The following is a 14,719-nucleotide window of genomic DNA, read 5'->3' as shown; positions in this document are numbered from 1 at the left end:
GGGCCCTCTTCGCTATACCTTCTCAACTATCGATAAATCGTCTTTCAAGACTTGGTAATATATCTATGGTGTACTGGTTTGTGTGCTTGCAGCCTCATTCACCGTGACACCAGACCAGAGCCATCGATAAGGTGTTCAACCCTGAGGGGAGCAACCAGACTGCCAGCAGCACCGGATCATCGGAGCGAAGCCAGACTCAGAATCGATCCCAAAGTTTTGGTTTTCGTTGAGACACTTTATTCAAGAGTTGGACGAGAAATAGCTGAACTACTTGTTTATAACAGAATCAAGTATGTATTCGCTTTAAACATCAGCATATTCAACAATTCTATCCTCATTTTATCCCATTATTTACGTTTTCATTCGTTTACGAATGTTCAAACGAGTCAAATGTTTTCTCTGTTCTTTTTTTTTTATATCGCTGACGGCGATGGTTGTGAGGGATCACGGGGGTTCGATTCTCCCCCGCGGGCCAAACGTTTTTTTAACGTCGATTTTCATCGATAAATATTTTGGGTCAAAACATTTTCACGTAATCTTCACTGTTTAAAAAAATACAGATTTTCCGATATGAGTGTGAATTTAATTTGAAATTCAAAATTTAATAACTTTATCTCTTTAATTTTCAATGCGCTATAAACAAAGGGTAGCAATCTCAATTACTCGTTGCTCAAGATGAAAGAAAATGGTGACAGATAGACGAGTAATCACGAACGAAGGGAATAGCGCGTGGAAGCGAAATTAAATTGCCTGACAAAAGTCGATCGCATTTTCATCTCCTCTTCGACAAGGAGATCGGAATAAAAGAGCCATCGAGAGAGCCGAGTGGTTGAAAGAGGAGATGGCAAGGGAGATGAAGAGAAAAGTGGGGAAAATCGACCCGGAAACGTCAGAGGCGTTCATTAAGATAATCACAGGTGTCTGAATAAATAGTCAAACTCAAAAATCCACATTTCTCCCAGTAACCTGCATTACTCATCAATTCAGAAGAAATTAATCACCACTTCCATAATTACTGACTCAATTTGATTGATTAAATCAATTTCGATAATGATTCTTCGGGTATTTGGAATAACTTCCGACTACTTTCGAGATAATTAATTGAATATTCCTTTCTATTTGAAAACAATAAATTTCGATTTTTCCCAGTGACCCGATTGACCTCTTGTATTTCCCACCCGTGGGATTAAAATTGATTATTCCTCCGAATAATTATACGGATTTATTAAATCCAGCGCATGCACTCGATAGATGTATTCATTATCTTCATTGAATTTTCGATAACACAGAATCAACGCGACACAGAATGAGAGCAATCACCCACACTCGCCCATGATAATCAATTTTCAATAATAATTACTCCTCCTCACTCAATTATCTACGTGTCACGTCCTAGCGGTGAGAAAATGAGGGTAAAAAGGGCCATCGCGGTGGTAGAGATTTTCCACGATATTGGAGCTATTGTTAGTGCTCGTTTATGGGGTTCCACAGGATTTTCCCTTCACCAGGAGTACCAGTCGAATAGTGAAGAATTGGCAGAGGAAAAAATGAATAAAATGAGAGGAAAAAAAAAAAGGGGTAACGAAAGAAAGGGGGTGATAAAAAAAGAAACGAATGAATAAGAATGGAGGGCGCATCCCTCAATAGAGGCAAAGAAATAAATTTACCAGCGGACGTGGAAAAGTGGTCTCTCCAAATGAGCATTTGTTCAACTGTCCACTTATATTTTATTTTCTCCTGTTTAAACGCTGCAATTAAGTTATCCCCATAGAAAAACTCAGAGACTTCATTCAGTGCTGTGATATCACATGACCAACTTCATTAAATTAATTTGATGCATTTATCCCAGGTAAAAGTACCAGCACACATTAGTTTTTAAAAAATTCGAATAATTAGTTGAGAAATGTATGCTGTCACTTGATTGTCGTAATGGGTGTCATTACGGGGCACTCAATTTGTCAAAAGTATTTAGGTACGGAGCATTAAAATCATTGTGCAGTGGGAAAGTTGAGGAGCCATTGGATTTCTAGGTCTCCAACTTCCTCAGGGATTCATTGATGACAAAGGACAGAAGGCAACTCTCACTGGAGTTAATCCCTCTGTTCCTCCCTGGTGTGCTTATTGTTTCGTTGAAGAATCCTAGGTTTTCAATTCAACCAGAGTGCAACCCACAAAACTTTCAACGAGTTCACTAGAGTTCAGCATTTAGAGAATCACTCGAGTGCTTGATAGGAATAATCAGGAAGCAATCTCCAGATAAAAGAATCTCAGACAGAAGTTGACAAAGTGGGTGAAGCAAGAATAGACAAGATGAGAGCTCGAAAAAATCCCATGAAGATGTCTAGAATTTCATACATCATCGCGATAGTTGAATCTCATTGTCTTCCGGACATTTTTCCCCTGAAAATATCTGAATCACATCAACTTTTCACGTGTCCCACTGAATCTTTAAAACCTCCCTTCCCACATCCCAGATAGCTCCATTTATAAAGTGAGTGCTAAAGTGAAGAGTGCGACGGCTCAGAATAAAAATGCATCATGTCACGTGCAGGGAATCACCAGAAAAAAAATAAAATAAATAAATAAACAAATAGAGGAATCGAGCAACGTCAAAAAAAGGGGAGAGGGGTAGGGAGGAAGGGCATTGTTAAGAGTTGAAATTGTCAAAGCCACGAGAGCACGAACCCGAATGTGAAAAGGGCCTTTGGATCTCTCGAGTCTCCAGGGGCACACCACAAGGGAGATAAATAAAAAGAAAAAGAATAAAAAGGCCGAAATACCCCAAGCCAATATCACCACGTACCCACTCTACTCTTTTCGGTTAGAGACAACTTCCAATTCCATCTGGAAACTGGTGCGAGTGTTGAAGAGGTAAAGAGCACAGAGCCAAAAGTAGACTCTCTCCTCTTGCCTCCGTTCGACATATCCTCCCCAGAGGTCCTTCTCTCCCGATCAGCTTGAAACAACCTCGTTTTTTTTTTCACCCACTGCAAACGTACAAACGAAATGTTTTCCAATTTCACAAATTGTAGTGCTCATCCTTGCCCCCAATTCGTCCTATTTTTCGCCCCCGGCTATCACTCAATTCTGCAGTGCATTCAAACTAGCTTCAATTACATCGGATATAATCTACAGAGCTTTTTTTTTATCAATTATTCATCTGAACTATTTCACGGAAACTCTATCCAATTTCTACCGAGATAATGACCGGATGTTTTAGCAACAAGAGAATTTGTTGATGGGAAAATCCAACGATTCGGTTGCTGTTGGAGCGAATAAGCTGACAAGCAATACCAGAGTGTCCACGTATATACATCAGCATCAAAGAGAGGACTAATGCTGGTCTCCAGTAGGTAGTAAACCAGGGCAAAGACACAACATGTCCTTCATGAATAATTCTCATCTGAAATTAACAACGGTGATCTACCCCAGAGAGTGTTTTAGCGACATGGCTTGTAACCCAAGCGACATAAACCTCATCGAAATTCGTTCGTAACCTTTCGAATGATATAGCCATCCGGTGAATCCACGTACGAATAATCTTTGACCATCAAAAATTGTCTACAAACGCGAGCTGTTGAATGTGTAAATAATACCCATTGGTCTGCAGGCCACGACCATCCGACAGCCCCTGAATAATGGAACAAAGAATCCATGAAAATGAACTTAATTCAAGATGAATAGAGCCACTACCTACTGCTATATCCACCTAAAAATTATGAGCATCAAATTTCGATTGGGATTGACTTTTTTTTTTCTTTTCTATTTAACAAAATTGCCTTCAACTACTGAAAATGATGACAAGATAAGACGCTGTATCGATCTCATAGTCTCATCGCATCGTACCGAGCGTCATGTAAGAGCAGTCCCGTGGGATATATATACCTCTACGTGACTTGAATTCGAATAATCCTGGGAGAGAAAGAAGTGGGTGAAGTATAGTACCGAGAGACGAATGAAAAAATTTTACACCAAAGGTGTGTCAAGCCCAGGAGCTCTGAGGGGTTGATACTATACATCATGGCTAAATTTATTCTGCCCTGTGCCAGGCACCATCGAAATTCCTAGCTGCATCATTTCTTACAACATCCCATACACATTTGCACAATTAAATTTTATCTGTCCGTGAAATAAAAGTATAGTTTCTGATTAAAAAAATTATTAGTCCCGATTTCTGAGACTTTGTCGAAAAATATATAGCTCCGGGAATGGCTGGCTTATTTGAAGAACTCTCCAGGGAGTGTATGCTTTATACCTTCATTTTTATCATGACAAAACGCCAGTGTGGGAGAGCGATTTGATACCTAAGGATACAATGCCAACGCAGCTGCTCCAAAGGACCTTTTCAAATTATATTCCATATCTTCTACTGGATACACGTATATATAACAGCGAATGGATCTTGCGCGGTGGCACTCGACAAAAGAATACGGTTATCTTTTTCCCTCACTCTGTGATTTTTCTCTTTCATTCTCTCCCCATTCCCCATCATTCAGAAAGCGCGATTATAATTCAACAATTGCGGATTTTTTCAATGTTGAATGCATCAAAAATTTCCTGCCTCCTCCCTCAAAAGGAAAAATGAGAAAAGAAAAAAAAAACAATGCCTCCAGTTATTAAAATAGAATTAAATCAAGCTACTCTGCAGACCGAATAATAAAACCTGCGGGATAGTACACACCCCTGAAAATAAAGTCTAAAAACATATTCAATTGAATTTTCAAAAAAAGTACGAAAAGCAAAATTAAATAAAAAAATAAATCGGGCTTTGCCAGATGTTCACTGTCTACTCAAGCGGCCTATGGGGATTTGATTCGCGAATTCCATTTCCAAAACGCTCTCTCCAAACAGGAGTGAGAGTATGAAAAAAAAAAAAACTAAATAAATGTTAGAGAGGGGGTTGAAAAAATCCTAGAACGAGAATAGTAAGCACACACGAGGGGAGGAGAAAAAAAAAATAGCAAAACAAAAACGTTGAGAGAGGGCGAGTGGTTCGTTGGTTCACGCTGGTGTATTAAAAACCCTCTTGCATCACATGATAGTTCAACGTGAGTGAGAGAGTAAGAGAGAGAGAGAGAGAGAGAGAAAGAGAGTGGTGAGCTGGGATTTTTTTCCCTCGTACCGGACCAATACGGTTTTTGGGGTCGAGTGTGTACAGCTTGAATATACGATGGAAATAATAATGCAGGTGCACCCACCGCACATCAAACGAAGAATGAAATACCGAGTGACATTTTAGAATGGGGTACATCAGGAGGAGGCATGTATGATGCCATATAGAGTACGTACAACGATGGTACTATCAGCGTAAAAAAGGCTTCATTCAGTGGAACCGCAAATAAAACCCGTTTCCGAGTTATCTCCCCGAGGCAATTTTTTTTTCCATCCCCCTCCCCCCGATTATTAATTACTTAATTAATACTGCTCATCGGTTTTTCCACCTGTCCATCAGAATTCCTCATTAATCGTTAATTACACGGTCAATAAATATCCCATTTTTTTCTGGGGATTGAAAATAAATGGGGGAGATTTAAACGAATTCTTCACAATCTGTTGCAGATACAAAGTGGAAGTGACTGGAAAATCATTACCAGTCCTGACGAATCTCGACAAAGGAAGATATGGAGTACTTGTCTTTGAAAACATCAACAAGTATTTGCAGATGGACAAGTGGAATCGAGAATTACTCGACAAATACTGTCGTGAATACTCGGTTGGAATAGTGGGATTTGCTCCACCGGGTGAAGAAAGTCTCGTGGGTGCACAACTCAAGGGTTTCCCATTATTCATTCACACGAATTTAAGACTGAAGGTAAAGAAAATTCTGATGAATCGAGGGGAATTCAATTTGCCCCGAACACCAACGGAACAGTTCAATTTTTCACTATTTTAATTATTCCATTTAGCTCAAGGTCAAAAGGCCACAGTACCATTTTCAAGATTGCTTTTTTTTTCCCCCTTTAAAGTCCATCGTTTTTTAAGACTCGCCCTTTCTCCGATTCACCCGTGCATGCACCGAGATTCGTATTCATGCCCCGTAGTTTTATCCAACCGAAAGTAAGATGACCTTTTTACATCTTCCTTTTATTTCTCTCTTCCTGTTTCCCTTCATTCTGACGCTTCTTGTTTTATTTCTTTTGTTAAAACTTTGCTTTCTTATTTTTTTTAATACCACCCACGGCCTCAATTCTTGTTTCAATCGTTAGGATGCACAGCTGAACGCTGCCTCACCCATCCTGAGGTTGACCAGATCCGGGGAGACAGCCTGGGGCCCTTTGCCTGGAGGCGACTGGACCATTTTTCAACCAAACCACAGCACGTATGAACCACTTGCATGGGCATACCGAGACAGTCTGGACTACACTAGCCAAAAGACACCACTTGCCACTGTCATCCAGGTAAATTTAATTTTCCAAACCGAACTCCCCACAGAGATCCAAAAATTCAGTAAATTATTTCTCCATCTCGTAATATTGTCAAACCAAATTACTCAAGGATAAAACCTCAAAGTAAAATCCTCAAAAGAAGTTGCAATTCTCTTGATACTGGATCAGTCGACAAGAGGAATCAACCTGGCAGTTTATTCACAAAGATAAAGGAATAATTATCGAAAATTTGCCTAGATACTGCTAACGAAATTCCACCATGAAACACTAGAGAGGGGCATTTAAATTTAATTCCATAAGTCTCGTGGAATAATGCAGTTGAAAAGTTCTCCGAGTGAACGAGTAAGGGAAAAAAAAAGAGCATGAACTCGGACTAGAAGAATGAAAGCTGTGAAATTGGGTTGGTGGGTGGTACAGCTGCTCAATTGCCTGGAGATCTGCCTGGAGATCTGCCTTGAGTCCAGGCCCATCGTAGTCATAATGTGAAATAAAAGGAGGGTGAAAAAAAATAACAAGTAAACACCGTTGCCCCTACGCTTCAAGACAAAACCCGTTGATGGTGAAAATAGGAAATGGAAGGGAAACGAAAATCGTGGGGAAGACGAGCCAAGTAATTTCTACAGCTCCCCTGGTCCCTCCGCACTCACACAATCGAGGAGGAATTTTAGTAATGACAAAATTCCCTCGCCCTCGAGGAGATAAATTGCGGGGGAACAATAATGTATTTTTTCACCATAAAAACAGATAAAACCGACATTAAATCCCCAAGAAATAACAACGAGCAATGATTCCACCATTTATTTTTTCACCTGTCGATGAAATTGATGGAAAGTTATCGCGAAAAAAAAAAAAAAACTGGCAAATTTCACAGTAATTCTCACTTGATTGAATTCCCACCAATGATCCATCAATTAACAATATAAAAAAAAAATCCACGCAAAAATGGGGAGTGGGAAAATAACCGTGAATCCTCGGTTAAATTGATAAAGAGTGACAAACACATAGTCATTGATTAATCGAATCAGGGAATGGCTGATTGGCTCGTGATTTAATTACGCAGGACCTGCCAAAACTGTGGATCGCGGTGAATGGTGGGTGTTATTTCACCTGAAACATTTCACAGGTGACCCCCCAAGTAATGAGATTATAAGCGAGATTATTATTGTTGTTTACTGCTAACAAGCCCCTCACGATGAAAAAGGGAAACACTAGGGAGAGAAGAGTTCAAGTTTTTTGTCAGTGGTTACCAGCGTAATTAACGAATCCCATTATTGCATATTATCCGTCTAGCCCGGAGGAATAATTATCTAGGGGATTGATGAAAAAAAAAGGAGAAGAGAGGAAATCCCTCTCTGGATTCATCGGTTGCAATCTCCACTCGATGAATAATCCCATAATTTTTTATGTTCTCGTTATAGGATCATGGGAGATACGATGGAATCCAGAGGGTTCTCTTCGGTGGAGGTTTACGATTTTGGCTGCATAAATTATTACTTCTGGACTCATTATCCTACTTGTCGCACGGTCAGTTGAGTCTGAGTCTCAATCGAATGATTTTGGTTGATGTCGACGATATATTCGTCGGTGAAAAAAGTACAAGACTAAAAAAAGACGATGTACTGGCACTTCTGGCGACCCAGCAGAGAATACAAACACTCGTACCGGGTTTTAAATTCAATTTGGGGTTTTCCGGCAAGTATTTTCATCACGGAACAGCGGAGGAGAATCTGGGGGACGATATGCTACTGGAGAACGTAGACAGGTAAATTTACATACGCCTCAAGAAAACTAAAATTCCCGGGCAATTGAGATTTTAATAATTTCAAGGCTCACGCTATGTGTCTCGTGTTTAATTAAACTCGTGCAAACATATTTTTTATCTCCCCAGATTTACGTGGTTTTCCCATATGTGGAACCATCAGCAGCCCCATCTTTACGAGAATGTAACACACCTACAAGCCGACATGGCACTTAACAAGCTATTTGCTAAAGAACACGGAATTCCCACAGTTAGTGGTTACAGTGTAAGTCCTCATCATTCTGGAGTTTATCCAGTCCACGAGGGCCTGTACGAGGCATGGAAGAGAGTTTGGAACATCAAAGTGACGAGTACAGAGGAATATCCACACCTGAGGCCTGCCAGACTCAGGCGTGGCTTCGTTCATCGTAATATTATGGTAAAATACAATCAACGTTTTTTTTTTTTCATTATTTCTCCATCCCCTGTATTCTCCATCAGCTCCTAGCTTCCAGCTTCTAGTTTCCAACGCAATCCCCAAAGGTTTCAAGGAAGACATGCAGTCAGCCATTTCAACAGAAGAAAATTGTTGAAAGTCGACATTTCGTGGCACTTGAAATCACTCGAGTGAGATATTTACCCTCAGTCAATACCAGAGAAAATTAAAGAGCTGTCTCAAGTAATCTTGATACCAATAACTTGGTATTTGATTAATCCACAACTCCCAGCACTAACTTTATAATTAACTTCTCTGAATTTAAAGGAAATTTTTTATTTTATCAGGTACTGCCTCGACAGACTTGTGGTCTTTTTACCCACACTATTTTCATCGAGAGATATCCAGGTGGACGTGATAAATTAGACGAGTCTATCCAAGGGGGTGAATTATTTCAAACAATAGTCTATAATCCCGTGAGTTTATTTCAATTAATTTCCACTACCCAATAAATAATAGAATGAAATTCAATCTCAATTAATTCTCGAGTTAAAAAATCCTAAACTATTACTCTCGTTTACTTGCAGATTAATATTTTCATGACGCACATGTCCAATTACGGTAATGATCGTCTTGCGCTGTATACATTCGAATCGGTCATTAAATTCATTCAATGCTGGACAAATTTACGACTCTCGAGTGCTCCACCACTCCAGTTAGGTGAACGATATTTCCAACTGTATCCAGAGGAGGCTGATCCAGTTTGGGGTGTACGTATGCGAATATTTTTAATAGCCACCAATTAAACTCATGTACCTCGAAAATTCAATTGGGCAGTTGTGAAGAGTCAACAAATAAATCGATGTGAAATATTAAATTTTACAGAATCCCTGCGACGATCAAAGACACCAGAAAATTTGGTCTCGCAATAAAACGTGCGATCAATTACCAAGATTTCTCGTGATTGGACCCCAAAAAACTGGTACAACAGCTCTGTACACTTTTCTATCAATTCATCCAGCAATTAGCAGTAATTTACCGAGTCCTGATACCTTTGAGGAGATTCAATTTTTCAATGGAAAGAATTACTACAAGGGGCTAGACTGGTGAGTCTTTTCACTGGCAATTCCAACAAATTACTGAGAACAAAATCACTAACACCTCTCATTAATTTCTCGACAAAGAGAAAATTCTGCTGATATAGGCCAATTGAAAATTTTTTCTCTGCTCAGGTACATGGGATTCTTTCCAGCATCGAAAAACGAGAGTTCGCGTTATTTATTTGAGAAATCAGCGACATATTTTGACGGTGAGCTCGTACCAAGACGAGCCCACGCCCTCCTACCAAAAGCAAAATTGATAACAATCCTATTATCACCAGCGAGACGTGCATACTCATGGTACCAACACACGAGAGTGCACGGTGATGCTGTAGCAAATAATTACAGCTTTCACGCAGTCATAACAGCGAGCGATACAGCTCCAAAGCCATTAAGGGATCTACGAAATAGGTGTCTAAATCCGGGTAAATATGCCCAGCATCTAGAAAGGTGGCTGTCTTATTATTCACCCCAGCAATTGCACATCATCGATGGTGAACAGCTACGGCAGAATCCAATAGAGACACTTCACGAGCTCCAGAGATTTCTCAAAATAACACCAGCATTTAATTACTCAACTCATCTGAGGTACGACCCGAAGAAGGGATTTTTCTGTCAAGTAACTAATGAGGATCGTACTAAGTGCCTGGGTAAGAGCAAAGGGCGTCAGTATCCACCAATGGAGGACAGATCGAACAAATTATTGCAGAGATACTATCTATCTCACAATACAGCACTTGTAAAATTACTGAAGAGATTGGGATCTAGAACGATACCCCAGTGGTTGAAGGATGATCTAACAGACACTGTGATGACCTAGCAAACGCCAATTGGATGATTCAAATTTATCCTATCGCTGTCAACAATATCAGAGTCATGGAGATTGGCCTGGCGGTGACGACACACTGGCTGTTGTTGATTTAATCATTTATTGACATTCCACTGGGCTTATTGATACTCCTGGACTTTTGTTTAGGGACCACAGGGCCTATCCAGTGGATCAGGAGAGCCTAATGGCTTTCATCGAGCCATAATAATGTTTAACAAAGAAGCTAGTCAGCGAAATTTGACTCGAGCACTCAGAGAAATTATTACTATTCACAAAGAACTGCTTGATACCGGGGAATATTCTCTTGTCTGGAGTAAATTCTCCTCGTCAATGGTAATTTTTCCTCTCAGTGAGGGAATTTTATGATTCAAGAGACTGCATTATCTCAGATTCATCAAAAAAAATTCCCCTCGAATGTCAATTTTTTGTCTATTTTTTTTAAGAAATACGTTATTAAAACGAGAATATTAATGTTATCACGATGGAATTACGTATTGAAATTCGTAATATTGTCAATGATCTAGAAAAATGAAAATGGGCTCGCATTTACTGGTTTATTGGACCAAAGGAGTCGATAAAATTAGTAAATTTTTCAACTCAAACTTTTATCGTGATCAGATCTGTCCAGAGACGAGACAATGATGAATTTATGGAGATGTTTTATCATGAAAATGTTTGCAAACGATAACGAAAAAGAAGTTACTCGGAACCTGACAAGTTGATACGACAAAAATAAATTATTAGTATTGGGTAAATAGGATAATAAATCCCGTGTATATTTTGACAATATTCGAGTGAGTTTGCGTCCATAATTGTACATTAACAGACGCGTATTTTGATGTCAACCGAATGTAAAATGTAATTTTTTAGTTTAACACCGAGAGGAGAATTATCGAAATTAATGTTGCATTTTTTTAATTTACCAAGTAACAAAAGGAAACGTCCACTGTACAGTGAAAAACAAAATTGTACGTTTCTGTCCCCGTGGGTTTTCATCGGGCTTAAAAATCATGTAGAACTCATTAAAATGAAATTCGCGTATATCTATCGAATTCCCGCCATTAAAAATTATAATCACAAAGTATTTGTTACGTTTGTAAATGTTCCCCCATATTTTTTTTCAATTTTCCAGATGATAAAGTGGATATATGTGTTCGTTGTATCATGACGAGAAAAAATGGAATCAAAGTTTAATGAAAAAAAAAAATCTGTACAAAGTCTATTGTTGCCAGCGAGAAAGGAGGGCAGAATTTTTTTGTTATTCCTCGCTGTCAAACGTGCCATTCAATGCCAGTGTTGTAAATATTCAGTCCCATTGAAAGAATGCCGTGAGAATCGTTCGTTAAATCATGGATTCAATCACCAATATCTGAAGAAGATAACCCTGTCGTCTCCTGACAATAAACAACCGAACAATTGAAAAAAAAAACGTGAAGATTTTTATCCCAGCAATTGGTCTATATGCAAAACAGAACTGAAGAAATACTTCCCTTCATTATTTAACTCGCGATTACTCCAATTGTAATATATTGTAATAATTGTATGAATATAAATATTAACTTCTAATAAAAAAAAAAAAAAATGAAAAACGAAGGGCCGAGAGAAATTATTTCAAACTCCGATCACCACCCCCCAAGTCCACTTCCCACTGATATCTCGTTACAGAATTCTTTCGATGGAAAATATTCTCCTCCGATTCACTGCTCTCAAGACTGAATCTCGGCTCGACCAGAACTTCAACATCAACGTGTTCAATACTCCTTTCTTTACTGATATCCATTGTACTGAAAGTTCTATGAAGTTCATGAGTCGTCATAATACTCATCGGAGTATTGTTTTCAAAGTTATCCATGGACCTAATTGTGTGGATGTTCCTTACTTTCCTCAGTTTCGATTCTGAAGAAGTTGGAAGAATAGAAAAAAAGTTGAAGAAAATTGTAAAAACAAACTATTTTCATACCCGCAGATAAATATTCAGTAAAAATTACATGTCGTCATGAATTTTAATGGTATTTTTTTCACTGGTAATGTTCAATGGATTTTTATCGCCGGGTAATAATTATCTCCAATGAATCATCGCGAAATAAATATAGAAATATAGAAACCTGGTTGAACCACAACAGCATTATTGTGTTGAACCTTGGAATCGATTATCCCCTGATCGGGCATTTCAAGTCTGGCTACACTAGATTCGTGCTTGACAGAGCGTGAATCAGTAACAGTTTCTGATTCCCGACTTGGCTGTGTTCCAGGGAGCATCAAAGAAGCCTGAACGTCAGGATAAAACAACCTCTGGATGAGAGATCTACATGGAAAAATATATAACGAGAATTTCCATCCATTAAAAATTCCCCCAAGTCCTATTAATAGTCTCAACTTTGAATTTTTAATTTACCGAGGTGTTTGTCCGTTGGTAACTGCTGCTCTCAAATGGCTCAAATGCTCAGAGCGATTTCTCAAAACCCCACAACACCGTAGCCCCATAAATAAAGACGTCATGATCAGGATAATTGCTCCAATTATGGAGAGAAGGCAGATAAGTTGCCAGGAAAAATCGAGTAATGAGTTAATAACGTTAAATTTATCCTGGGACTTCTTGAAAAATGGTACAACAAGTGCACCGAGTAATCCAGATACCAAGTGAATTGAAATTGAGTTACAGTAGTCCTCAACGGCACTCTGTGTGATTATTCTCACGGTGAAGTAGAAAATAATTCCGTTAACAGCACCGAGAGTTAGAGCTACGTAGGGTGGATAAATATTTGCACCAGCAGAGACAACAACATCCCCTGCAATCATCCCTTGCACACACCTCATTACCGTTTCCCGATTAAACCGCTCGCCCCCAAAAAAATGAAATGCTATTGTCACGATAGCACATGTGGATATCGACAGAAGATTGTTGATCATCGTCAAATGGGTTTCACCTTCATTCGATGGAAATTTTTCACCGGAGGGATTCGACATCTTCAAGCTCTAAACATAATAATCCTCATCATTACCCTAACGAACAAACATTTCCTACGCTGAGAGAAAATATTAATTCTGCTAAATAATTTTGCTATTAAAATTCAAATCAAACCAATTAAAATGGTAATTATCGAAAAATAATTATCATTATAATTTTTTTAATTTAGCTGCATAATTTGTGAGGAGAATTAATTTTTTTTCTCACTGCAATGAGAAAGGGGAGACCTGGAGGCCAAGAAGAATGAAAAAATATCCAGCAAAGGTGACCCCAGCATTGGCATCGACCCCAGTGCCATCGACTTTTCTTCCCAGTACGAGACACCCAACGAGCCCTAAAAGACCACCAGTGGCATGAACCAGAGCTCCACCTCCATCGTCTATAAACCCTGAAGTACCATCCCTCACTGAATTCCGAATCATCCATCCGTTGGTACCCCAGTGCATGATCAGCGGTTGCAAAAACCCCCCGAAGACTATTCCAATCACCAAAGTCCCAACCGTATGCATTCTTCCAGCTATGCAGTTGGTAAAAATGCCAGAGGCCACCAGAACCCTCTGCCAAATAATCACGATCCTTTCCCTATCAATTCTATCATCACCAATCCAATATCCCCCACCCAAAAATCCATCACCATCTCCAGTGGATGCTACAGCCGAACCCATCAGAATGTAACAAATTGTCACCCAGGTGATCTCCACGATATTGTGCAGCAGAATGAGGTTGACATTGCTCACTGGAATATTTCCAACTTGCACTAGTAAAAAACCCGCACGCAAGAGAATTGTCAAAGCAACACGAATGACAACGGACGTATTCGTTGGATAAACGGATTCGTCAGACTCCCTGAATTTTTCCGCGTCGCAAAATCCATCGACGTCGTACATTTTCACGGGGTTATAAACAACTGATCGAAATATCGGGGATAAATATTTGAATATGGCGGTTAATCTGTGACAACTGAAGGTCATTCGATTGGGGGGGAGATGTATCTTGGAATTATTTTTTGTCCATTGTTATAATTACGAGATCTTGGCGGTTCGAGTTGACCAAAAAGGAATTAATCGTACGCATTTCGAGATATCTCGACTCGGATGACCTTCATTTTCGTGCTTCTATTCTCATTTTATTCGATTTTAGTCAATTTTGGGGAAATTGGCATCCATGAATTGATTTAGTCGATTTGCGTCGGGATGAGTCGAATTGAGTCGATTTGAAAATTGAACACATTTTACATGGAATATCTCGTATTTTTTTCGCCC

The 14,719-nt window shown here is 39.2% G+C and overlaps 2 protein-coding genes across 2 annotated transcripts in view; one reads left to right on the top strand and one right to left on the bottom strand.

Moving 5' to 3' along the window:
* The window catches only part of sfl (N-deacetylase and N-sulfotransferase sfl), a 32,461-nt gene extending 20,430 nt beyond the window's left edge, over nucleotides 1-12,031 (top strand). Inside the window, exons 3-11 of the mRNA XM_011314158.1 lie at nucleotides 93-290; nucleotides 5,560-5,812; nucleotides 6,207-6,398; nucleotides 7,805-8,148; nucleotides 8,275-8,563; nucleotides 8,908-9,036; nucleotides 9,148-9,330; nucleotides 9,446-9,666; nucleotides 9,793-12,031. Coding sequence (XP_011312460.1) covers nucleotides 93-290; nucleotides 5,560-5,812; nucleotides 6,207-6,398; nucleotides 7,805-8,148; nucleotides 8,275-8,563; nucleotides 8,908-9,036; nucleotides 9,148-9,330; nucleotides 9,446-9,666; nucleotides 9,793-10,480 — 2,497 coding nt within the window. The 3' untranslated portion in view covers nucleotides 10,481-12,031. The remainder of the gene's footprint in view (nucleotides 1-92; nucleotides 291-5,559; nucleotides 5,813-6,206; nucleotides 6,399-7,804; nucleotides 8,149-8,274; nucleotides 8,564-8,907; nucleotides 9,037-9,147; nucleotides 9,331-9,445; nucleotides 9,667-9,792) is intronic.
* A 64-nt stretch (nucleotides 12,032-12,095) lies between these two features.
* On the bottom strand, nucleotides 12,096-14,344 carry LOC105272192 (ammonium transporter 3-like). The gene is made up of 4 exons (XM_011314159.1): nucleotides 13,685-14,344; nucleotides 12,885-13,465; nucleotides 12,595-12,794; nucleotides 12,096-12,385 (listed from the first exon to the last, which is right to left on the bottom strand). Exons 1-4 carry the CDS (start codon nucleotides 14,342-14,344, stop codon nucleotides 12,096-12,098), a joined length of 1,731 nt encoding a protein of 576 aa, XP_011312461.1.
* Between the last annotated feature and the right edge of the window lie 375 nt (nucleotides 14,345-14,719).

This window comes from Fopius arisanus, unplaced genomic scaffold, assembly GCF_000806365.1.
Source record: "Fopius arisanus strain USDA-PBARC FA_bdor unplaced genomic scaffold, ASM80636v1 scaffold00148, whole genome shotgun sequence".
NCBI lineage: Eukaryota > Metazoa > Arthropoda > Insecta > Hymenoptera > Braconidae > Fopius > Fopius arisanus.
Note: the sequence above shows the minus strand (reverse complement) of the source record. Positions and strands in the feature narration are given on the sequence as shown.

What these genes read in the sequence shown, in the direction of transcription:
- LOC105272192 (XM_011314159.1), bottom strand. Translation starts at nt 14,344, where the DNA reads ATGTACGACGTCGATGGATTTTGCGACGCGGAAAAATTCAGGGAGTCT. An exon ending in TCATTCTTCTTGGCCTCCAG is followed by an intron (nt 13,466 to 13,684) that starts GTCTCCCCTTTC and finishes TATTATGTTTAG; the next exon opens with AGCTTGAAGATGTCGAATCC. An exon ending in TGCTGTTGTGGTTCAACCAG is followed by an intron (nt 12,386 to 12,594) that starts GTTTCTATATTT and finishes CAACTTCTTCAG; the next exon opens with AATCGAAACTGAGGAAAGTA.